Consider the following 26585-nt stretch of genomic DNA (forward strand, 5'->3'; position numbering starts at 1 on the left):
GCTGTGTTGATTCTAAGATTCCTGGAGCAACCGGAAGTGGTTAAATTCACCCTAAAAGTGGTTTTGATTTCACAACCTGCAGTTAGGTAAACATACTGCATTCAACCCTCTGTAAATCAGTCAGTTCTTAACGTAAAGACTTGAAACTCAGGATTCTGTAAAAGCCTACCCCAATGAGGATATGTGTCTACTGTCAGCTACCTGTGATAACAGGAAGTGCCTTAAATTGGGGCCATAGAGGCTGTTTGAAGGGTTAAAAAGGTCACATCTTTCCAAAATGTCATATGTGTGATTAAGCAACCCTCATGAACTGAAAATCAGCCATTTCTCCCATCAGATGTCCAAGAAAAAACTCACACACACAAACAGCCAGTGTGGGGCTTTCAGACACACAATATCTATTGCAGGCTCTGTGTGTCTGTAAGCCCCACACCAGTGTTTTCACCATCAAATAACTGTCAGACCTAGAACTCTGAAACTTTAGAAACCTGTTCTAGAGCTTAAGTCGGTAGTGCACAGTGAGTTATGTGGCTCTAGGAGGTTCTCAGGCCGAGAAACAGCCTCGTCCATTTGCAAGGACTTCAATTAATTTTGAATATCGCGAAAATGACGAACGATGGAGAGGAACCACTGTCACTGCTCGGCCATCCCGAGTTCAACAGGCCAGTCAATTGGGCATTTCTGCAGTATATTAGAGCATGTGAAATTCATGATGGTAAATGCCCATTGTAAGACATTGCAAATAGACAGTACATTTCCAATGTATTTAATGAGGGATTTACCATCACCAAATGGACAGGCTGAAATCAACATCAATTAGCAATGGAGAGGAACCACTATCACTGCTAGGCCATCCTGAGTTCAAAAAGCCAGTCAATTGGGCATTTGTGCAGTATATTAGAGCACGTCAAATTCGTGATGGTAAATGCCCATTGTAAGACATTGCAAATGTACAGCCGTGCACCTGGTAATCTGAACGGGTTACCAGGAGCAAATTTTTTACATATTTTTTTTAATGCCTTTAAGGGGGTGCAAGGGGTCCATGGCCGGGTAGGGAGCACCCCCCACCCGTGCCCATCCCATCAAAAAACGACATAAATTTGTCCATTTCCAATTTATTTAATGAGGGATTTTCTGCATCACCAAATGGACAGGCTGAAATCAACATCAATGAGGAATTCTTACTTCCCATGATCAAACATGACAAATAGACCTTCTAGGTTGATTCAGGGCTTAACATAGTGATATATATCATTTGGTCAGTATAAATGCCATTTGGACATTTCTTATGCAATTTGGACATGGTTCACTGACTTTTGGGTTCGGAAGCCAACTTCCTATGATCAAATATGGCAAATGGACATAACATCCTGATTTGGTACTTTCAATACTTATGTATGGCATTTGGACATTTCTTATGACATTTGGCCATGGTTCACTGACTTTTGGGTTCGGAAGCCGACTTCCTATGAACATATTTTGCAAATGGACCAAACATAGGCCTTATGGACAAACTCAATAAAATAAGACAAATGTATGTTCATACGGTTATTACATATGTATAATTGACACAAAAAAACGGTCCAAAAAGCACTTTTTTGAGGTTTTATAATTTATAATTTTTCTTTTTTCAAAATTTCACCCATGGGACCAACTTAGTGACCATTTGCCATAGGAAAATCTACGGTGGAGCGCGCTCGGGATTTTTGAGGTATGACACTTGGCCCTTGCCATGTTCCACTTGCAATATGGTTTTGATGAACTGCCGTCCATTTGAGTAGTATTTGTGATTGTGTATATGGTTCGCCCAATGCCAATAAGTTGCCATTCATTGTTGTCCATTTCATGGGGGTCTTCCCCTACCGTCAAAATCGAACTGCCAAAGGGGGTGGAGTTGCAATCTACTGCAGAGATGGCCTGCAGAGTTCTGTCATACTAGCCAGGTCTGTGCCCAAATGTTGCTGTCACAGGGGTCATGAAATGGAGACCAAGACGCAGCGTGGATAGTACTCATTTTCAATGCTTTTAATGACGACACTTGACAAAACAAGAAAACGACCAACAACAGTCCCGTCAGGTACTAAGACTAAAACGGAAAACAACTACCCACAAACCCCAAAGGAAAACAGGCTGCCTAAGTATGGCTTCCAATCAGAGACAACGAAAGACACCTGCCTCTGATTGGAAACCATACCCGGCCAAAACCTGGAAAACAAAACATAGAAATAGAATACTAGAAAACCCCACCTATAAACAGAAAACCCAAAACCACCCAACACAACCACCTGTCACGCCCTGACCGCTCTACTATGGCAAATGACCTCTTACAAGGGTCAGGACGTGACAGTTGCTCTTGCTGCTGGTGATTCTCTGATCCACCTCTACGACGCCATTCTGTATACATATGGCCCTTCTTTGGACACTGTGTTAACAAACCTCCAAACGAGCTTCAATGTCATACAACACTCCTTCCGTGGCCTCCAACTACATTTAAAGGCTAGTAAAACTAAATGCATGCTCTTCAACCGATCGCTGCCCGCACCTGCCCGCCCGTCGAGCATCGCTACTCTGGACAGTTCTGACTTAGAATATGTGGACAACTACAAATACCTAGGTGTCTGGTTAGACTGTAAACTCTCCTTCCAGACTCACATTTAGCATCTCCAATCCAAAGTTAAATCTAGAATCGGCTTCCTATTTCGCAACAAAGCCTCCTTCACTCATGCTGCCAAACATACCCTCGTAAAACTGACTATCCTACCGATCCTTGACTTCGGCGATGTCATTTACAAAATAGCCTCCAACACTCCAGTGCCATCCGTTTTGTCACCAAAGCCCCATATACTACCCACCACTGCGGCCCGTACGCTCTCGTTGGCTGGCCCTCGCTACATATTCGTCGCCAAACCCACTTGCTCCAGGTCATCTATAAGTCTTTTGCTAGGTAAAGCCCCGCCCTCTCAGCTCACTGGTCACCATAGCAACACCCACCGTAGCACGCGCTCCAGCAGGTATATTTCACTGGTCATCCCCAAAGCCAACACCTCTTCGGCCGCCTTTCCTTCCAGTTCTCTGCTGCCAATGACTGGAACGAATTGCCAAAACCACTGAAGCTGGAGACTTATATCTCCCTCTCTAACTTTAAGCATCAGCTGTCAGAGCAGCTTACAGATCACTGCACCTGTACATAGCCCATCTGTCAATAGCCCATCCAACTACCTCATCCCCATATTGTTATTCTTTTTTAGTTTTTGCTCTTTTGCACCCCAGTATCTCTACTTGCACATCATCATCTGTACATCTATCACTCCAGTGTTAATGCTAAATTGTAGTTATTTTGCCTCCATGACCTATTTATTGCCTTACCTCCCTAATCTTACTACATTTGCACACATCTTACCTCATTTGCACACACTGTATATAGACTTTTTTTATATTGTGTTATTTACTGTATGTTTGTTTTTTCCATGTGTAACTCTGTATTGTTGTTTTTGTCGCACTGCTTTGCTTTATCTTGGCCAGGTTGCAGTTGTAAATGAGAAATTGTTCTCAACAGGTTAAATAATGGTGAAATAAAAATATATTTAAAAAATATATAAAAAATTGTTTGGAGCGCTCCATGTGAGCAATGAGCATGTGTCTGGTTTCTCTGTCCTCTTAATGTTGACGGAGCGTGCCTGTCACGTCCTGGCCAGTATAAGGGTTAATTAGTATTGTAGTTTGGTCAGGACGTGGCAGAGGGTATTTGTTTTATGTGGTTCAGGGTGGTGTGTTTGTTTAAAGGGTGTTTGATTTAGTATTTCCGGGTTTTTGGTTTTTGGTTGATGGTCTATGTTTATGTATTTCTATGTGTAGTCTGGTGAGTGTGTTCTATGTTTGGTTAATTGGGTTTGGGACTCTCAGTTGAAGGCAGGTGTTGTCTATCTGCCTTTGATTGAGAGTCCCATATATTAGGGTGTGTTTGTGTTTGTTATTTGTGGGTGATTGTTCCGTGTTTAGTGTGTGTAAACCTAACAGGACTGTCAGTTTATCGTTCGTTTTCTTGTTTGTTGTTTTGTATTCGTGTTGATTTAATTAAATGTTCAAAATGAACAACTGCACACCTGCTGCGTATTGGTCTACCTTTTCCGATGACGATTTCGCATTATCGTCAGAAGACGAAGATATTTGTGACAGTGCCCATATCTAACTGGATGTCTGAGTTCTGATTGTTTTAACTCACCCATCACTAATAATAAGCTATGTCAATGAAATCATAATTTTTTTTATCTATAGTGAATGATAATATTTCCTGACAGTATTTGAAAAATCTTTCCAACACTCTCCCCTTTGATAATCACCAGGCCTCAGTGTGAAAGAGCAAAATATCATGCTCTGAGGATCCCGTATATCCAGTGGAAATGTCATAAAATAGCCTCCCTGAAAACATTTCCAATTGCGCAAAAACAGCTGTGTCTGGTGTGCTCACTGGTGTTGGAAACTCTGAGGGCCCAGAATAGGCAAGTTGATACAATGTTACAAGTTCACAAGTGACAGTCATTGGGCTGGACCCAGTAACACAGATAGAAAGGGAGGCAGGCAGGCGGAGTATATATAGAGAGATGAAAGAACCTAACAAGCGACAGCTTAGGGCTGCACCTTCATATACACAGTCATACAGTCATTGGGCTGGACCCAGTAACTCAGGTCCTCAAAGTTGTACAGCTGCACCATCGAGAGCATCCTGACGGGTTGCATCACTGCCTGGTATGGCAACTGCTCGGCCTCTGACCGCAAGGCACTACAGAGGGTAGTGCGTACGGTCCAGTACATCACAGGGGCCAAGCTTACTGCCATCCAGGACCTCTATACCAGGCAGTGTCAGAGGAAGGCCCTAAAAATTGTCAAAGACTCCAGCCACCCTAGTCATAGACTGTCCTCTCTGCAACCACACGGCAAGCTGTACCGGAGCGCCAAGTCTTGGTCCAAGAGGCTCTTCCCCTTAGCCATAAGACTCCTTAACAGCTAATCAAATGGCTACCCAGACTATTTTGCATTACCCCCCCCCCCCCCCCGGAATGCTGCTGCTACTCTCTGTTATTATCTATGCATAGTCACTTTAATAACTCTACCTACTCTACATGTACCTATTACCTCATTTACCTCGACACCGGTGCCCCGGCACATTGACTCTGTACATAGCCCCCGCTATTGTTATTTACTGCTGCTCTTTAATAATTTGTTATTCTTATCTCAAACTTTTTTTTTAGATATTTTCTTAAAACTTCATTGTTGGCTAAGGGCTTGAAAGTAAGCATTTCACTGTAAGGTCTACCTACACCTGTTGTATTCGGTGCATGTGACAAATACAATTTGATTTGAGATAGAAAGGGAGGCAGAAGGCAGAGTTTATATAGAGAGATGAAAGAACCTACAAGTGACAGCTTAGGACTGGGACCTTCATAATACAAATCTAATCAAACAATTTTTAGGGCCTTCCTCTGACACTGCCTGGTCAGTTGGCTTTTCATAGCCGATCATTCAGAGTATCCCTACTTCTCCTGTTGTCGCTAGAGAGTTGAAAACAGCAGGTCTGTTATACAGTCATTGGGCTGGACCCAGTAACACAGACATAAAGGGAGGCAGACAGGCGGAGTATATATATAGAGATGAAAGAACCTGCATTTTCATCAGGACATTTTTTGTGTTTATTTGTTGGCTTTATGTAGTTTTACTTAGTTGACAATGGAAGTTTTAAAGGCCTACTGCTACATTGGCCTAGGCTGCCTCTTATTTCTTTAGCTGTCAATGGATCCAAATCAAATCAAATCAAATGTATTTGTCACATACACATGGTTAGCAGGTGTTAATCCAAGTGTAGCGAAATGCTTGTGCTTCTAGTTCCGACCATGCAGTAATATCTAACAAGTAATCTACCAATTCCATAACAACTACCTTGTACACACAAGTGTAAAGGAATGAATACGAATATGTACATAAAAATATATAAATGAGTGATGGCCGAACGGCATAGGCAAGATGTAATAGATGGTATGGAGTACAGTATATACCTATGAGATGAGTAATGTAGGTTATGAAAACATTATATAAAGTGGCATTGTTTAAAGTGGCTAGTGATACATCTAATTACATCAAGATGGCAAGATGCAGTACATGGTATGGCATACAGTATATACATATGAGATGAATAATGTAGGTTATGTAAACATTATCTAATATAAATAATATAAAGTGACAAGTGATAAATTGATTACATCAATTTTCCCATTATTAAAGTGGCTTGAGTTGAGTCAGTATGTTGGCAGCAGCCACTCAATGTTAGTGATGGCTGTTTAACAGTCTGATGGCCTTGAGATAGAAGCTGTTTTTCAGTCTCTCGGTTCCAGCTTTGATGCACCTGTACTGACCTCGTCTTCTGGATGTTAGCGGGGTGTACAGGCAGTGGCTCGGGTGGTTGCTGTCCTTGATGATCTTTTTGGCCTTCCTGTGACATCGGGTGGTGTAGGTGTCCTGGAGGGCAAGTAGTTTGCACCCGGTGATGCGTTGTGCAGACCTCACTACCCTCTGGAGAGCCTTCTGGTTATGGGCGGAGCAGTTGCCGTACCAGGCGGTGATACAGCCCGACAGGATGCTCTCGATTGTGCATCTGTAAAAGTTTGTGAGTGTTTTTGGTGACAAGCCGAATTTCTTCAGCCTCCTGAGGTTGAAGAGGCGCTGCTGTGCCTTCTTCACCACGCTGTCTGTGTGGGTGGACCATTTCAGTTTGTCCGTGATGTGTACGCCGAGGGACTTAGAACTCTCCACCCTCTCCACTACTGTCCTGTCAATGTAGATAGGGGGCTGCTCCCTCTGCTGTTTCCTGAAGTCCACGATCATCTCTTTTGTTTTGTTGGCATTGAGTACGAGGTTATTTTCCTGACACCACACTCCGAGGGCCCTAACCTCCTCCCTGTAGGCCATCTCGTCTTTGTTGGTAATCAAGCTTACCACTGTAGTGTCGTCTGCAAACTTGATGATTGAGTTGGATGCGTGCTTAATGACGAGCTTAATGACGAGTTTGGAGGGTACTATGGTGTTAAATGCTGAGCTGTAATCGATGAACAGCATTCTTACATAGGTATTCCTCTTGTCCAGATGGGTTAGGGCAGTGTGCAGTGTGATGGCGATTGCGTCGTCTGTGGACCTATTGGGTCGGTAAGCAAATTGGAGTGGGTCTAGGGTGTCAGGTAGGGTGGAGGTGATATGGTCCTTGACTAGTCTCTCAAAGCACTTCATGATGACGGAAGTGAGTGCTACAGGGCAGTAGTCATTTAGCTCAGTTACCTTAGCTTTCTTGGGAACAGGAACAATGGTGGCCCTCCCATGTGGGGACAGCAGACTGGGATAAGGATTGATTGAATATGTCTGTAAACACACCAGCCAGCTGGTCTGCGCATGCTCTGAGGATTGGGCTGGGGATGCCGTCTGGGCCTGCAGCCTTGCGAGGGTTAACACGTTTAAATGTTTTACTCACGTTGGCTGCAGTGACGGAGAGCCCGCAAGTTTTGGTAGCGGGCCGTGTTAGTGGCATTGTATTGTCCTCAAAGCGAGCAAAAAACTTGTTTAGTCTGTCTGGTAGCAAGGCATCGTGATCCTCGATGGGGCTGATTTTTGTTTTGTAGTGCGTGATTGACTGTAGACCCTGCCACATACCTCTCGTGTCTGAGCCGTTGAATTGCGACTCTACTTTGTCTCTATACTGACACTTAGCTTGTTTGATTGCCTTGCGGAGGGAATAGCTACACTGTTTATATTCGGTCATGTTTCCGGTCACTTTGCCCTGATTAAAAGCAGTGGTTTGCGCATTCAGTTTTGCGCGAATGCTGCCATCAATCCACGGTTTCTGGTTGGGGAATGTTTCAATGTGTCCATATGACAGAGGCTGGTGCTCACCATTTGTGGCATTTTAACTTTTTGATTTTTATCATTTTTATTACGATTTGTATTCTCAACCATGTGACAATGATTTTGAAAAACAAAAACGTTATTATTGATATGAAACTGTTCCCCGAAAATACGCATATGAAAATCATAACTGGCACGCAGATCGGTAGAAATGGTAGGATAAATTGTAAGCTTCCCCAAACATGAAACTCAAATTTGAAACTTATGTGCCTAGGAAAAGACCGTTGTGAACAGAGTGCAAATGTCTTTGTACTTCATAATTACAATGGAGAAATATAAAGAGAGGGATGTTGTAACTAAGATTGTGTCTATTAAAACTGAGCACAAATGGACAAAAGGTGGAGAAAAGCATTCACCTCTATTCAGCACCAGCGGGAGGAAAGCACCACTCACTGGGCTGATCCCAGCACTGTGTTGCTTGCTATGGGCAGGAGCAGGCCTGCGAGCTGAGGGTTAGAGAATGCCATGTTACTTATTAGATATTGTTTCCATTCCCTTTTCAACAAGTTTAGAATTGTAAACTAATAGAAAACAGAAGTGAAGATCTAATTGCGAGCACTACTCCAGTTTTATTTAACTTGGCAAGTCAGTTAAAAACAAATTCTTATTTACAATGACAGCCTACTGGGGACCAGTGGGTTAACTGCCTTGTTCAGGGGCAGAACAAAAGCTTTTTACCTTGTCAGTTCAGGGATTCAATCCAGCAACCTTTCAGTTACTGGCCCAACTCTCTAACCACTAGGCTACCTGCCCCCCCCAGATCACTTGATATCTACCACAAGTGGGAGAGAAGAGAAAAGGGAGAGAGAGAGGGGAGAAGGACAGAGAAGTAGAGAGAGACATGACTTAACACAAACTAAACTGTCTATTGTACAGCAGAGCATGTGTCTGACTCAAATCCCCACAACTGAATAGATAAGAGCACATCATGAGCGCACCGTTTACAAAACAGAGCTGAGCGCTGTCCATGCAGAATGGGCCCCATATATAAATATTCCATGTTTTTTTCCATTCCCTACCCCAATGCTATTATCATTTATATAAATCATTATATGTTTTATTTTACTGCAACACAAATTACAGTTTTACCATTTCACAACCAGGGGGTGCTGCAACACCTTCAACACCCATACTTCCTGTGGCTATGCAACATTGAGTCAACATCAGCCAATACTTGTAAAAATGTCAATTCTGAAAAAGTATACCTATACAACTGCGGTCCTTCTGCGATGTTATGAAACTCATACATTTAATTAAAACATCTATAGAATACATCCACCAACTTTTTCCTCATTTGTGTTGTTCATCTCAGTGCGAATGCGCTTGTGCCATGATGAATGCACCGAGCTGTCTGATTGAACTACTGGCACACAGCTCGGACACCCATGCATACCCCTCAAGACATGCCACCAGAGGTCTCTTCACAGTCCCCAACTCCAGAACAGACTATAGGAGGTGCACAATACTACATAGAGAAATGACTACATGGAACTCTATTCCACATCAAGTAACTGATGCAAGTAGTAAAATTTGATGTAAAAAAAGACCTAATGGAACAGCGGGGACTGTGAAGAGACACACACATAGACATAGACACATGCATACACACACACGATAACATATACACACACGATAACATACACACACACAATAACATACACATACACGATAACATACACACACACACGATAACACACACACACATGATAACACACACACACACTCGATAACATACACACACACTCGATAACATACACACGATAGCATACACACAGGTACACATGGATTTTGTGTTTTACTGTAGACATGTGGTAGTAGAGTAGGGGCCAGAGGGCACACACATAATGTCAATTCTGAAAACGCATACCTGTACTTATGTTTGTCCTGTACAACTGCTGTCTGTTGTGAATGTATTGTATTACTGCTTTCATTTTGCTGGACCCCAGGTAGAGTAGCTGCTGCCTACTAGCTTACGTAGTACGTCAAAGCAGCAATGTCTCCAGTTGAGCAACATAAATTATCCTCTGTAAACACACGCCTTAGGTGTTGCTTGGGGGGTGGGGTGTGCAGTCAGAGCCGCTCACTTCGTTAAGCAGGTGTGTTGAGAGAACGTTTTCAAAGTGTTTGATGTGCAGGAGCGCTTCCCGATAGTGCTCTTTCATCACCCCTTATTACAGAAACATTGTAAATCCCAGGAGCTCTTTGGGAAAAAGAAGTCCATACAATAAGTTAAATTTCCGACCTGCGGCTTTGAAGTGTAGAGACCCATTACTGTTCTCTTTACTCCAACAATGAATCCTTGTTTTGTCTGGCAGGAAGGCCGCTGGGGAGAAATCTCACCACAGAGTGATCCTGAGACAGTCTGTAGATGGGTTAACCCTCAAGAAACCGATACAACCATATGGTTTTCCAAGGAGGGGTACCCCAAAAAGACTGCTACAATCATAAGGTTTCCCATGTGTCCAGGGAGGGTTGCTTTCACTCCTTCCACTCCGGTCACTAGCTGTTTGAGCAGGTTGTTGCTCATGTCTTGTGACAATCATATTGATAGATGGGGATTAATTAATTGATTAGACCTCAAAAGCTGTCAAAAATGAGGTAATGAACATAGCATTCCCATGTGTAAAGAGAGGAGTTTTTTCCCACCCTATGTTCCCACTTCATGATACCTTATATCAAACCCAATTGATAGTATCCATGTAAATGCAGTGCAATTACAGTATAGGTACACACTGCGGTACTGCATAACGTTTATCTATGTATGATAAAATAGGCCCAAATAACCAAGTATCACTGTTAGGTGGTTGTATGTGTCAGTGTGAATAAGTGTGCTTGTTTTTTTAGTGTCACTAATTGGTCCTCTTTCTCTGTGTTTTTCTCAGGGGAGGAAAGGAGACCCTGGTCTCTCATCTGGAACAGCCGCTAAAGGAGAGAAGGTAAGCCCCCCCCGCCCTTCTCCTAACTTCACCTTGACCAGTTCCCTGACCAGCAAACTGTTTATTTATCAAATACAATAAAGTCATATTCTATTCAAGTTTAGTCTAAATTGAATCTAGGTTGTGTATTAAGATTATATGCATTTGTTTGACTGTCTTTCAGGGAGACCCAGGCATTCTTGGCCAAGTTGGACTAATTGGCCAGGCTGGTCGAAAGGTAAGAGAGACAGACACTCACCTATTGTTTGCTTTATACCTCATTGCCTCTCATCCTTTACTACTTTCTCATCAGAAAGCCCATATTACTGGAGTCTCATGTTGTGAGCTGGAATGGGTCTCTCTCTCTTTCGATGCACTGCATCGCAGTCCCAGGCTGTGTCACAACTGGCAGTGACTGGGAGACCCATGAGGTTCTGACCCATGCCAGAGGTTCTGCTGTGCTCACCACTTCTACAATCTGTGTCAGCTGGGTCGGCTACAGTTTTGTTCAGAATGAAGGAGAGGGAGGGAGCAGGACGAGGGGGGCTCAGGGTGGAGAGGGGGGGACATACTGTTATAAGTCACTGGTGTCATAATGAGCAGGAAAGGTTTGACTGCGGTGATTCATACTTCTAGGAAATTGATCTCGGAACTTGGACTTGGAGGTTCTGTTGGATTGGATTCTCTGTGTGTGTGTGTGTGTGTGTGGAAGACTCTTCTCTGATGACAATGTAAACTACAACCCTTGTCCTCATAGAGAGGACAAATTATGAGTTTAGTAGATTCATGAATTTGTTATAATACAGGCACACGTTGTCAAGGGATAATACATCAGACATATGCGACTTGTTTCAGGAAACTAGGCGAATGTCGCATGTCACTACTTCAAAGGCGAAGCATTTGAACATCAACATTTATTTTCTATCAAAATGCGTTTTTTGGCAGAAATGAATTCTGGAACATGTGAACTTTCATGTGCCTTAATAACAAGCTATGACATCTGTAAATACGAATAAAATTGTTAAATGACGAGCCAAGCTGGTTTAGCCACGGAAAAATACATGCCGCTAACCATGATTGGCTGAGATAATGGTTTTGGCTGGAATTAGTATTTGGTAGCATTGCCTTTAAATTGTTTAACTTGGGTCAAACGTTTCGGGTAGCCTTCCACAAGCTTCCCACAATAAGTTGGGTGAATTTTGGCCCATTCCTCCTGACAGAGCTGGTGTAACTGAGTCAGGTCTGCCCACAAATGTTCTATATGATTGAGGTCAGGGCTTTGTGATGGCCACTCTAATACCTTGAATTTGTTGTCCTTAAGTAATTTTGCCACAACTTTGGAAATATGCTTGTGGTCATTGTTCATTTGGAAGACCCATTTGCGACCAAGCTTTAACTTCCTGACTGATGTCTTGAGATGTTGCGTCAATATATTTACATCATTTTACTTCCTCATGATGCCATCTATTTTGTGAAGTGCACCAGTCCCTCCTGCAGCAAAGCACCCCCACAACATGATGCTGCCACCCCCGTGCTTCACAGTTGGGATGGTGTTCTTCGGCTTTCCAGCCACCCCCTTTTTCCTCCAAACATAACGATGGTCCTTATGGCCAAACAGTTCTATTTTTGTTTCATCAGACCAGAGGACATTTCTCCAAAAAGTACAATCTTTGTCCCCATGTGCAAACCGTAGTCTTGTTTTTTTATGGCAGTTTTGGAGCAGTGGCTTCTTCGTTGCTGAGCGACCTTTAAGGTTATGTCGATATAAGACTCGTTTTACTGTGGATATAGATACTTTTGTACCTGTTTCCTCCAGCATCTTCACAAGGTCCTTTGCTGTTGTTCTGGGATTGATTTGCACTTTTCCCACCAAAGTACATTCATCTCTAGGAGACAGAACGCGTCTCCTTCCTGAGCAGTATGACGGCTGTGTGGTCCCATGGTATTTATACTCGGGTACTATTGTTTGTACAGATGAATGTGGTACCTTCAGGCGTTTGGAAATTGCTCCCAAGGATGAACCAGACTTGTGGAGGTCCAAAAAAAAATTCTGAGGTCTTGGCTGATTTCTTTTGATTTTCCCATGATGTCAAGCAAAGAGGCAATCCGTTTGAAGGTAGGCATTGAAATACATCCACAGGTACACCTCCAATTGACTGAAAGGATGTCAATTAGCCTATCAGAAGCTTCTAAAGCCATTACATAATTTTCTGGAATTTTCCAAGCTGTTTAAAAGCACAGTCAACTTAGTGTATGTAAACTTCTGACCCACTGGAATTGTGATACAGTGAGTTTATAATTGAAATAATCTGTCTGTAAACAATTGTTTGAAAAATGTCCTTGTGTCATGCATAAAGTAGATGTCCTAACCAACTTGCCAAAACTATAGTTTGTTAACAAAACATTTGTGGAGTGGTTGAAAAACGAGTTTTAATGAGTTTTGTATGTATGATCTAAGTGTATGTAAACTTCCGACTTCAACTGTATATGTTCGAACCATCTAATGAGTGAACATGTAGTTAATCTGTAACATTCTTATGAGAGTTTAAAAACAACATGTATTTAGTTTTGCCTGTGTTCAGCACAAGTTCTAAATCAGCAAGCGATTCCTTCATACAATTGCTATAAAATCTGACTATGGTTTTGAAACAGCCAGATCAACAGTCGGGGCAGTAGCATATTTAATAGTATCATGCACATTTAGATGAAGTTTAACAGATTGACCTGTGGTGTTTATATAAATAGTGAAGAGAACAGGTCCCAAAATCGACACCTGTGGTACACCTTTATGTGCTTCAAGAAATTCAGACTTAACCCCATCAATCATGATCGCCTGAGTTCTGTCTGTAAGATAATCGTGAATAACCATGAATAAAATAGCATGATCAACAGTATCAAAAGCTTTTGACAGGTCCACAAACAAAGCAGCACATTCAATTTTAGTGTCTAAAGCATTGACAAAATTATTAACAACTAAAGTGGTTGCTGTATTAGTGTTATATCCAGGCCTAAACCCTGATTGGTTTACATTCAAAATATTCTGATCAAAAATAAAATGCAACATGTAAAATCTTGGTCGCATGTTTCATTAGCTGAAATAAAAGTTCATATACACAAAAATATGATTTCTCTGAAATGATGTGCACAAATTTGTTACATCCCTGTTAGTGAGCATTTCTCCTTTGCCAAGATAATCCATCCACCTGACAGGTGTGACAGGTGTGGCATATCAAGAAGTTGATTAAACAGCATGGTCATAACACAGGTGCACCTTGTGCTGGGGACAATAAAAGGCAACTAAAATGAGCAGTTTTGTCACACAGCACAATGCCACAGATGTCTCAAGTTTTGAGGGAGGGTGCAATTGACATGCTGACTGCAGGAATGTCCACCAGAGCTGTTCCCAGAGAATTTCATCTTCATTTCTCTACCATAAGCCGCCACCAATGTTGTTTCAGAGAATTTGGCAGTACATCCAAACGGCCTCACAATCGCAGACCACGTGTAACCACGCCAGCCCAGGACCTCCACATCCGGATTCTTCACCTGTGGGATTGTCTGAGGGGAGGGGGTGCTGATGATTATTTCTCTGTAATAATGCCCATTTGTGGGGAAAAACTCATTCTGATTTGCTGTGCCCCTGCCTAGTCATGTGATAGCCATAGATTAAGGCCTAATTAGTTTATTTCATGAGAGTTATTGTTATTATTATTTCATGAGTGAACTTGGGAAGGTTGAAAACCAGGCATGCTGCAGCGTTCTGGATAAGTTGCAGGGGTTTTATTTCACAATCGGGGAGCCCAGCCAACAGTGAGCTGCAGTAGTCCAGCCAGGAGAAGACAAGTGTCTGGATTAGGACCTGCACTGCTTTCTGTGTGAGGTAGGGTCGTACTCTACAGATGTTGTAGAGCATGAACCTGCAGGAGCGAGTCATTGCTTTGATGTTTGCAAAGAACGACAGGGTGTTGTCCAGGGTCATGCCAAGGTGCTTTGCACTCTGGGAGTGCAACACTGTGGAGTTGTCAACCGTGATGTAGTGGTCTTTGAGTGGGCAGGCCTTCCCCAGGAGGAAGAGCACCTCTGTCTTGTCGAGGTTGAGATGTTGGGCCGACATCCAAGTTGAGATATCTGCCAGGCGCTCTAAGATGCATGTCGCTACCTGGGTGTCAGAAGGGGGGAAGGAGAAAAGTAGTTGAATGTCATCTGAATAGCAATGATAGGATAGACCATGTGAGGATATGTCGGCGCCGAGTGACTTGGTATATAGAGAGAAGAGGAGAGTGCCTAGAACCGAGGCCTGAGGGACACCAGTAGTGAGAGTATGTGGTGCAGACTTAGATCCTCTCTATTTCAACCGGTAGGAGTGGCCTACCAGGTCGGATGCAATCCAAAAGTGTGCAGAGACGCCCACCCCTGAGAGGGTAAGGAGGAGGATCTGATGGTTCAAGGTGTCGAAGGCAGCGGATAGATCTAGGAGGATGATAACAGAGGAGAAAGAGTCAGCTTTGGCAGTGCAAAGGGCCTCTGTGATACAGAGAAGTGAGGAGGACGGGAGGAGGGGATGGGGGGATGGGGGGATGGGGTCGAGTAGGAAGATTGTCGGGCAGTCAGACCTCAGAAGTCACAGGATTTCATCTGGAGAGAGAGGTCAAGGCATAATGTAATTATATGTGAGTGAGACCAGTGGACTCAATAGGCTAAGGGATTGAGTAGTGGATGTTGTCAACCTTCTTTTGAATGTGGTTGACAAAGTCGTCCGTAGAGGGAGGAGATGGTAGGTTCTCCGGAAGTTTAGTTTTCCTCAGCTGCCTGCAGCCCTGTTCTGTCAGCTCACAATGAGTCACTCAGCCACGGAGCAGGAGGGGAGGGCGCGAGGAAAGGAGACATTGCGAGTAATAGGATGCGGAAAGGGAAAAGTGTAGGGTCGAAGAGGCTGAATCAGGAGACAGGAGGGAGAAGGATTTAGCAGAAGGGAGATATGATAGGATAGAAGAGAAGAGGAGAGAGCAGTTAGAGAAAGAGAGCAAATATTGTGTGACCATCTGGGTAGGGGCTGAGTGGTTAGGGTTGGAGGAAAGGGAGACAGAAAAGGAAACAAAGCAGTGATCAGAGACCTGGAGGGGGGTTGCAGTGAGATTAGTAGGCGAGCAGCCTCTACTAAAGATGAGGTCAAGCTTATGAGTGCCTTGTGAGTTGGAGTGGATTGGGAAAGGGTGAGGTCAAAAGAGGCAAGTAGGGGAAAGAGAGAGTTGGAAAGAAATGAATCGAAGGCAGACGTCGGGAGGTTGAAGTTGCCAAGTACAAAGAGTGTTGAGCCATCGTCAGGAAATGAGCTTATCAAGGTGTCAGGTTCATTGAGGAACTCTCCAAGGGCACATGGTGGGCGATAGATGACAATAATAAGTTTGAGTTGATAATTGACAGTGACAGCATGGAATTCAAATGAGGAGATGTACAGTTGAGAGAGGAAGAAAATTGAAAATCTCAATTTAGGAGAAATTAGTAGACCTGTGCCACCACCGCGACGACCAGATGCTCCTGGACTATGAGAGAAAACGTAGTCAGATGAAGAAAGTGCAGCTTGAGTAGCAGTGTTCTCTGGGGTGATCCATGTCTCCATCAGGGCCAAAAAGTCAAGGGACTGAAGGGCAGCATAGGCTGAGATGAACTCTGGATTCTTGACAGCAGATCAGCATTTCCAAACGCTGCTTTCAAAGAGATAACCCACTGAAATAAAATTGTGATTAATGCATCGATTATGGAGGCCACTGGGCTCAATTGTAATGAGGCCAGTGTCTGAATTCATTTGTTGTGGCAGAGAGGAGGAAGTAGAACCCTTTTAGGTTTTTGACAGTTTTACAGAATTTAACCAGGTTCCATTACAATCTGAAAGATTTGTCTTACACAATGATTCCTCAGTTGCTTTAAAGCTTGCCAGTCCGGGCCTAAGCCTGTGTTCCTGGCCTTGACCCAAGCATCATCTCTTTTATGAATGACCCCGGAGTGTACCAGGCATTCAATCTACCATTAACCCTGATTATCCACAATAGTATTGCATACATCTGCAAAAATGCTAAATCTAAATCAGGTTCAGGTATAACTGAAATACAATTACCAAAATAAAAATCATGTAAAAAAGCCTGATGTTTTTAAAGTTCCTCTTGTGATGACACGGATCTTAGATTTAGATCCCTAACACAAACAATTGTGCAATGCTCACTAATGTCTTGGGGCGAAGACACCAGCAGAAACATATTTCTATGGTGTATTCGTTAAATTAAGATCAATGAGAGTTTACTTCGAAGGATCTTTAAAGAATATTTTATTGAGCAATATAAACCAGAATTTTGTTGTTCGAACCTGTCAGAACTTTATTTTGCTGGTCAGAACAGTGGAACAGAACAAAAAAAAGAATGGTTCTGTTCAGAACGAAACGATTGGAAAATCATGTAGGTTCAAACCCCTGATACCAACTACCGAGAAGTGTGTAGGAAAGGCATACATTTCCTAAGTCTACATCGGCCCCTTAGTATATAATCCTGTATGTGAAGAAGAATCCAGTATATATATATGTGGAGTATGGCGCAGTGTGGTTATTTTAAGCTCAGTTGGTAGAGTATTGCACTTTTAACTCCAGGTAGTGGGTTCGATTCCTGGGACCACCCATACGTAACATGTATGCACACATGACTCTAAAAGGCATATGTTATTTAACAAAAATGCAATGTAAAGTAGTGTATATAAGAATGAGCCAAATGAAGAATACAGTATATGAATACACAGTACGAACGATCCAGTGTTTTATGTCTTTCTCTATATGGGACACAGCACTGTGTCTGTTTGTGATTATGGGAGTATGTGTGTGTGTGTGAGTGTATATATATGAAATCAAATTTTATTTGTCACATTCGCCGAATACAACAAGTGAAGACCTTACCGTGAAATAGTTACTTACAAGCCCTTAACCAACAATGCAGTTCAAGAAATAGAGTTAAGAAAATATTTACTAAATGAACTAAAGTAAAATTATTGAATATAAAAGTAATACAAGAAAATTACATAACAATAACGAGGCTATATACGGGGGGTACCGGTACAGAGTCAATGTGCGGGGGTACAGGTTAGTCAAGGTAATTTGCAAAGTGAGTATGCATAGATAATAGACAGCGAGTAGCAGCAGTGTAAAAAGAGCAGTGTAAATAGTCCGGGTGGCCATTTGATTAATTATTCAGCAGTCTAATGGCTTGGGGGGTAAAAGCTGTTAAGGAGCCTTTTTGGTGCTAGACTTGGCACTCTGGTACCACTTGCCATGCGGTAGCAGAGAGAAGAGTCTATGACTTGGGTGACTGGAGTCTTTGACAATTTTGAGGATCTAGGGACACATGCCAAATCTTTTCAGTCCCCTGAGCGGGAAAAAGTGTTGTCCTGCCCTCTTCACAACTTTCTTAGTGTGTTTGGACCATGATAGTTCGTTGGCGATGTGGACACCAAGGTACTTTCGACCCGCTCCACTTCAGCCCCATTGATGTTAATGGGGGCCTGTTTGGCCCTCCTCTTCCTATAATCCATGATCAGCTCCTTTGTCTTGCTCACATTGAGGGAGAGGTTGTTGTCCTGGCACCACACACTGCCAGGTTTCTGACATCCTCCCTATAGGCTGTCTCATTGTTGTTGGTGATCAGGTCTACCACTGTTGTCGTTTACAAACTTAATGATGGTGAAGTCGTGCTTGGCCACGCAGTTGTGGGTGAACTGGGAGTACAGGAGGGGACTATGCACCCACCTCTGAGGGGCCACAATTTTAAGGATCAGCGTGGCAGATGTGTTGTTGCCAACCCTTACCACCTGGGGGCGACCCATCAGGAAGTCCAGGATCCAGTTGCAGAGGGAGGTATTTAGTCCCAGGGTCCTTAGCATAGTGATGAGCTTCGTGGGCACTATGGTGTTGAATGCTGAGCTGTAGTCAATGAACAGCATTCTCACATAGGTGTTCCTTTTGTCCAGGTGTGAAAGGGCAGTGTGGAGTGCAAAAGAGATTGCGTCATCTGTGGGGGCAGTATGCGAATTTGAGGGGGTCTAGTGTTTCCGGCATGATAATGTTGATGATAGTCATGACCAGCCTTTCAAAGCACTTCATGGCTACTGACGTGAGTGCTATGGGATGGTAATCATTTTTTAATTTGTTATTTTATTTAACCTTTATTTAACTAGGCAAGTCAGTTAAGAACACATTCTTATTTTACAATGATGGCCTACCCCGGCCAAACACTCCCCTAACCCGGATGACACTGTGCCAATTGTGAGCCACCCCATAGCACTCCCGGTTGTAATACAGCCTGGGATCGAACCAGGGTCTGTAGTGACGCCTCTAGCACTGAGATGCAGTGCCTTAGACTGCTGCGCCACTCAGGAGCCCATTTAGCGAGGTTACCTTCGCTTTCTTGGTCACAGGGACTATGGTGGTCTGTTTGAAACATGTAGGTATTACAGACTTGGTCAGGGAGAGGTTGAAGACACCTGCCAGTTGATCCGCTGATATGAGTACCGATCCTGGTGATCCGTCTGGCCCGGCGGCTTTGTGAATATTGACCGGTACAAAGGTCTTTCTCAAATTGGCTACGGAGAGCATGATCACACTGTCGTCCAGAACAGCTGGTGCTCTCATGCATGCTTCAGTGTTGCTTGCCTCGATGCAAGCATAAAAAGCATTTAGCTCGTCTGGTAGGCTCGTGTCACTGGGCAGCTCGTGGCTGGGTTTCCCCTTGTAGTCCGTAATATTTTTCAAGCCCTACCACATCCGACGAGCATCAGAGCCAGTGCAGCAGGATTCAATCTTAGTCCTGTATTGACGCTTTGCCTGTTTGATGGTTCGTCTGAGAGCATAGAGGATTTCTTATAAGCGTCCAGATTATTCTCCCGCTCCTTGAAAGCGGAAGCTCTAGCTTTTAGCTCTGTGCGGATGCTGCCTGAAATCCATGGCTTCTGGTTGGGAAATGTATGTACGGTCACTGTGGGGACAACGTCGTCGATGCACTTATCGTTGAAGCTGGTGACTGAGGTGGTATTCTCGTCAATGCCATTGGATGAGTTCCGGAACATATTCCGGTCTATGCTAGCAAAACAGTCCTGTAGTGTAGCATCCGCGTCATCAGACCATTTCCGTATTGTGCGAGTCACTGGTACTTCCTGCTTTAGGTTTTGTAAGCAGGAATCAGGAGGATACAATTATGGTCAGATTTCCAAATGGAGTGCGAGGGAGAGATTTTTATGCATCTCCGTGTGTGGAAGTAAAGGTGGTCTAGAGTTTTTTTTCTTCTGGTTACTCGTGAAATGAGGGTAGAAATTAGGTAAAACGGATTTAAGTTTGCCTGCATTAAAGTCTCTTCTGTCTCCCGTAGTCCACGGTCAGCTCCTTTGTTTTTTTTATTTTGAGGGAGAGGTTATTTTACTGACACAACTCCACCAGGGCTCCAGACCTCCCTGTAGACTGTCGTGCCGTTGTTGGTAATCAGGCCTATCATTGTCATGTCGTCAGCAAACTTGGTGATTGAGTTACGGTCGTGTGTAGATATGTGGGTGAACAAGAAGAACAGGGAGTACAGTGTTAGCTAGTGTTCCGGGACTGCAGTACTCTCGCTGCGTGTGCCCTTTCATAATTCTTCAGTGTTCTCTCAGATTTTACCTAATTTCTTTAACTGTTTCAATCTATAATTTCTCACTTGCTCTCTCTCCTTAATTTGTCTCTATGCGTGGTATTCATTTCTTTGTGTTTCTCTCCTCAGGGACAGAGAGGGCATCCTGGTCCACCTGGTCACACAGGAGAGCCTGTGAGTATTAATTAATTAGTTCATATCTAGTAAAAAGTCAGTTATAACTGGTTACCACGTCATGTTACACCTCTGCATACACACAAGGCACCGTTTTGATAGTACATAAATGCAGAGATAACAAAAATATCCCTAATCCCTAATATTCCTTTAGCCAGTCACAATACTTCACTAATTTCAAAACCTCTCCTTTTATGATGTGCATAAGGCCAACGCTTACTTATATGGGTGTAAAGCAGTGGTACTTGAGTAAAACTGTCATACTTGAGTAAAAGTGAAAGTCACCCAGTAAAATACTACTTGAGTAAACATCTAAAAGTATTTGGTTTTAAATATACTTAAGTATTAAAAGTAAGAGTATAAATCATTTCAAATTCCTTATATTAAGCAAACCAGCCAGCACGATGTTCTTGTTTTTAAATGTACTGATAGCCAGGGGCACACTCCAACATCATTTACAAATTTGTGTTTAGTGAGTCCGCCAGATCAGATGCAGTAGGGATGACCAGGGATTTTCTCTTTAAGAGTGTTAATTGGACATTTTTCTTGTCCTGCTAAACATTCAAAATGTAGTAGTACTTTTGGGTGTCAGCGAAAATGTATGGAGTAGAAAGTACATTATTTTCTTTAGGAATGTAGTAAACCAAAAGTTGTCAAAAATAGAAATAGTATTACTTTAACTACAAGATCGGTGTTCCCCCCGTGGGACGGTTGAGCTAACGTAGGCTAATGTGATTAGCATGAGGTTGTAAGTAACAAAAACATTTCCCTGGACATAGACATATCTGATATGGGCAGAAAGCTTACATTCTTGTTAATCTAACTGCACTGTCAAATTTACAGTAGCAATTGTGATGCTCGTCGTAATGAGTAGACCAAGGTGCAGCGTGGAAAGTGCTCATATTTATATTTATTGTCACTCAGAACACGCAAACAAACCAAGGAAAAACAAACATCACGTTCTGCAGGCTTACTGAGCTGTACAAAAACAAGACCACACTGGAGGGAAAAAGGGCTGCCTAAGTATGATTCCCAATCAGAGACAACGATAAACAGCTGCCTCTGATTGGAAACCATACTAGGCCAATCAAAGAAAAAAAAACATAGAAATATGACACATAGAATGCCCACCCCATGTCACACCCTGACCTAACCAAACAGAGAAAAACGTCTCTCTCAGGTCAGGGCGTGATAGTATCCCCCCCCCCCCAAAGGTGCGGACTCCTGGCCGCAAACCTGAACCTATAGGGGAGGGTCCGGGTGGGCATCTGCTCATGGTGGTGGCTCCGGTTCGGCGCGTAGCCCCCACTCCGCCCGCTGATCCTTCCGCTTTTGTGTCGCTGGAGGAACCAGACCGTGGATCTTCGCCGGAAGCTCCGAACCGTGGATTGTCGTCGAAGGAACCGGACCGAGGATCATCACCGGAGGTTCTGGGCTGCAGGCCGCCGCCGGAGGCTCCGGGCTGCAGGCCGTCGCCGAAGACTCCGGACTGTAGGCCTTCTCAGGAGGCTTCGGACTGCAGGCCGTCGCCGAAGACTCCGGGCTGCAGGCCGTCGCCGAAGACTCCGGACTGTAGGCCTTCTCAGGAGGCTTCGGACTGTAGGCCGTCTCAGGAGGTTCAGGACCGTAGACCGTCTCAGGGGGTTCCGTGCCATGGATCATCCCTACAGGTTCCGGGCCATGGATTATCACTGGAGGCTTCATGCCATGGATTATCACTGGAGGCTTCATGCCATGGATCATCCCTACAGGCTCCGGGCCATGGATTATCACTGGAGGCTTTGTGCCATGGATCATCCCTACAGGCTCCGGGCCATGGATCATCCCTACAGGCTTCTTGCCATGGATTATCACTTGAGGCTCCGGGCCATGGATTATCACTGGAGGCTTCATGTAATGGATCATCCCTACAGGCTCCGGGCCATGGATCATCACTGGAGGCTTCGTGCCATGGATCATCACTGAAGGCTTCGGACCATGGATCATCACTGGAGGCTTCTTACGTGGAGCTGGAACAGATCTCACTGGACTGGGGAGACGCACTAGAGACTGGGTGCGCAGAGCAGGCACAGGGTATACTGGGCCGCGGAGGCGCACTGGAGGTCTGGAGCTTAGGGCTGGCACAACCCATCCTGGCTGGATGCTTACTTTAGCCCGGCAAGTGTGGGGCACGGGGACAGGACGATCTGGGCTGTGCAGGCACACTGGCGACACAGTGCGTAGAGCTGGCGCAGGATTTCCTGGACCAAAGAGACGCACCGGAGACCAGGAACGCTGAGCCGGCACAATCCTTCCTGGCTGGATGCCAACTCTAGCACGGCAACTGCAGGGTGCAGGCACAGAGTGCACCAGGCTGTGAATGCACACTGGCGAGACAGTGCGCATCACCGCATAACACGGTGCTTGCTTCTTCAGTCGTTGCCGTGCTAGTTCCTCGTAACGTTGCCGTTCCTCCCTCGCTGTGTCCACCTGCTTCCATGGCAGGGTCTTGTCCCCTGCCATTACCTCCTCCCAGGTCCAGGACGTCCTCCACTCTTTCCTCTCCCGGGCCCAGGATCCCTGCTCTTTCTGGGCACGCTGCTTGGTCCTTTTGTGGTGGGATCTTCTGTGACGCTCGTCGTATTGAGTAGACCAAGGTGCAGCGTGGAAAGTGCTCATATTTATATTTATTGTAACTCAGAACACTCAAACAAAATAACAAACCAAGGAAAAACGAACGTTACGTTCTGCAGGCTTACTGAGCTGTACAAAACAAGATCCCACACTGAAGGAGGGAAAAAGGGCTGCCTAAGTATGATTCCCAATCAGAGACAACGATAGACAGCTGCCTCTGATTGGAAACCATACTAGGCCAATCAAAGAAAAAGAAAACATAGTAATATGACACACAGAATGCCCACTTCATGTCACATCCTGACCTAACCAAACAGAGAAAAACATCTTTCTCAGGTCAGGGTGTGACAAGAATACCATTTCAAATCAAATCAAATGTATTTATAAAGCCCTTCTTACATCAGCTGATGTCACAAAGTGTTGTACGGAAACCCAGCCTAAAACCCCAAACAGCAAGCAATGCAGGTGTAGAAGCACCATGCTATTGTTTGAGGAGAGTGCACAGTTTTGAATTTGAAAATGTATCAATAAACCAATTAGGCACATTTGGGCAGACTTGATACAACATTTTGAACAGAAATGCAATGGTTCATTGGATCAGTCAAAAATGTTGCGCATACAATGCTGCCATCTAGTGGCCAAAATCAAAATTGCACCTAACCTGGAATAATACATTGTGCCCTTTCTCTTGCGTTTCAAAGATGCTAAAACAAATTAAAAAGGTTTCTTTGTATTATCTTTTACCAGATCTAATGTGTTATATTCTCCTACGTTAATTTCACATTTCCACAAACTTCAGTGTTTCCTTTCAAATGGTATCAAGAATATGCATATCCTTGCTTCAGTTCCTGAGCTACAGGCAGTTAGATTTGGGTATGTCATTTTAGGCGAATATTGAAAAAAAAGGTCCGATCCTTAAGAGGTTTTAATGTTGTTTTACGACTGGGGTAAAGTTAACATTGTGTATTTGCAAAGCAATTGCTATTGGCAATCAAGTGTTGTGCTGGGTATTTGGAATGATGCAGTTCGTTTTGGAAACATCTTCGCATTGTCGCTCTGTCAAAATGTCTCTGCTACAGTCCCATAGGAAAGCTCTTATCAATGACCCCTGATGCAAAAAATATCTCCAAGACCAGAGCAACTCCAAACCCATTATGTCTCGCCTCAGTCTGCCACTCTCCGTCTATGTCCAACAGCCCAAATTATGGACTGTATTATGGGATCGCAAAAGTGCTATGGCGACCATGGTAACGGATGATGATTTGGCATTCTAAAGCATCTATCAATCAGATAGATTCCTGGTCCATTATCGACTCTTGGGAGTTCCAGCCCCAATCCCTTTTCTGCAGTTGGCAAATGGCTGAGCCAAACATGCCTGGAGGCAGCCAGATCTGGAATGAGGAGAGATCTGGCTGGCTGGGCTGTTCCAGCTCCAAGAGCAGAGCCACTCACACCATCCAACACAGACACAGCCACTCACACCTTATCACTGTATAGCAGCACTATAGTGATTCAAGCCAAGGAACACACAACAGTAGCAACGCGCATTCCCCTCCCACCTGAGGATCTGACTTTTTCATTCATCTATTTCCTGTGTTTGAGGGGTGCAAAATCCACTTGTCACTTAAATCTCACTGGATTGATTCTTCTCACTTTATTGCGACTCTTTCTTACTCTTGCTTTGTGCCTGTCGTTTTTTCCCTTTAACGTTACAACCACAGACATGTTTGTAATGACCTGTCAAAATTGAATATATTGTCTTTCCGTTGTATCTATAACAACGCTAAAGCTTTATCAGGGATTTAATGCATGGTCTTGGAAATTACATCAGAAGAAAAAGAAGGTAACATTATTTTATTTTTGTTGATTTTTTTTGCCCGATTGAAACAAAGTAATAATTTAATACAGTTGACATTTTTACAAATTAAATGTGCTGAAATCAACACTCAGTTTATAGTGCTATTATGTCTGAACTCGCAAACAATGTTGTAACGTGTGCTCTGAGAATCGGGAAGCAAGTTCAGGGAGTGAGTGTTTTAATAAATAAACGCAACATAATACAAAACAAGAAAACACAGACATGACACTGGAACAGAAACAATGACGACTGGGGAAGGAACCAAATGGAGTGACATATATAGGTAAGGTAATCAGGGAGGTGATGGAGTCCAAGTGAGTCTGATGGTGACAGGTGTGCGCCATAACGAGCAGCCTGGTGACCTAGAGGCCGGAGAAGGAGCGCACGTGACAAAATGTAGAGTATGAATGGAGTAGGAAAATGTATACATTCAATACTGTAAGTCACTCTGGATAAGAGCTCTGGATAAGAGTGTCTGCTAAATGACCAAAATGTAAATTAAAAATGTATGTATAGATAGATGTAATATAGAGTCAAGCGTGTTGATTTTTAATCTGATGGTATACTGCTATTGACACACTTGCTGAATTATGCAACAGAACGTGGTGAGTGCAGGTAAGCCTAGACAGAGCAAGTTTTTGGTGTTTGCAGCCCTGTTCCACCCCTTTATATTAATTTATTCATATTGAAAATACACCCAGTGTGTTTATGCAAATTAGGCATATAAAATGTACTTTATTTTAACACAAAATATTTTCACAAATACCTGATACCATTAGAACATGTATATATTAGTCCCCCCCAAAAATGACATTTTACATTAAATGTAATACCTGAATTCCCACCAAAATCCCTAAACTCCACTCATTATTTGTCCGTGCCAGTAACATATTTTATTTGCTATAATTTAGTCAATATCTGATGGATTTTAAAATTCAAAAGGTTTGGAGTATATTCATCCATTGTCCAACTGTTGGATTAATTAGAATTGCTTTTAAAACCGCTTAACAATTTTGCTGACTGTTGCTACGTTACAGTCTTTGGAAGAAGTGGAGGAGACTGGATAAGCAGCGTAGTGTCCAGGCTATTTAAGATTCTGGAGCATCCGTAACATATCAAGGCTATTTTCAGCCTAATTGCAAGGAGTCATCTTGAGAAAAATTGCCTTAGAGAGAAAAACTGTGGAAGGGACTTCAACGGAGGTGATTTCTTGAGGCATGAGGAGAGTGTGTTTGTGTCCTCCTCCACCCTTACTTCCCCAGTCTAAGACTATTTTTGCATGGACAAGATGAACACATGCTTTTTTTCTGTCTGAATGATGAGGCAAAACAGTGATTGAGTAATAACTCTGTTTTGCATGATGCAATGTGATGTATTACCAGAGCAAAGAGCACAAGACTGGAGCATCTAATGACAAACCCGACCCTC

At 43.5% G+C, this 26585-nt stretch overlaps 1 protein-coding gene across 1 annotated transcript in view; it reads left to right on the top strand.

The window, feature by feature from the left end:
- col27a1a (collagen, type XXVII, alpha 1a) overlaps positions 1-26585 on the top strand; it is a 292078-nt gene that overhangs the window by 77000 nt on the left and 188493 nt on the right. Inside the window, exons 6-8 of the mRNA XM_029708455.1 lie at positions 10827-10880; positions 11044-11097; positions 20642-20686. Coding sequence (XP_029564315.1) covers positions 10827-10880; positions 11044-11097; positions 20642-20686 — 153 coding nt within the window. The remainder of the gene's footprint in view (positions 1-10826; positions 10881-11043; positions 11098-20641; positions 20687-26585) is intronic.

The sequence above is a fragment of the Salmo trutta genome, chromosome 23 (genome assembly GCF_901001165.1).
Source record: "Salmo trutta chromosome 23, fSalTru1.1, whole genome shotgun sequence".
In the NCBI taxonomy this organism is placed as follows: Eukaryota; Metazoa; Chordata; class Actinopteri; order Salmoniformes; family Salmonidae; genus Salmo; species Salmo trutta.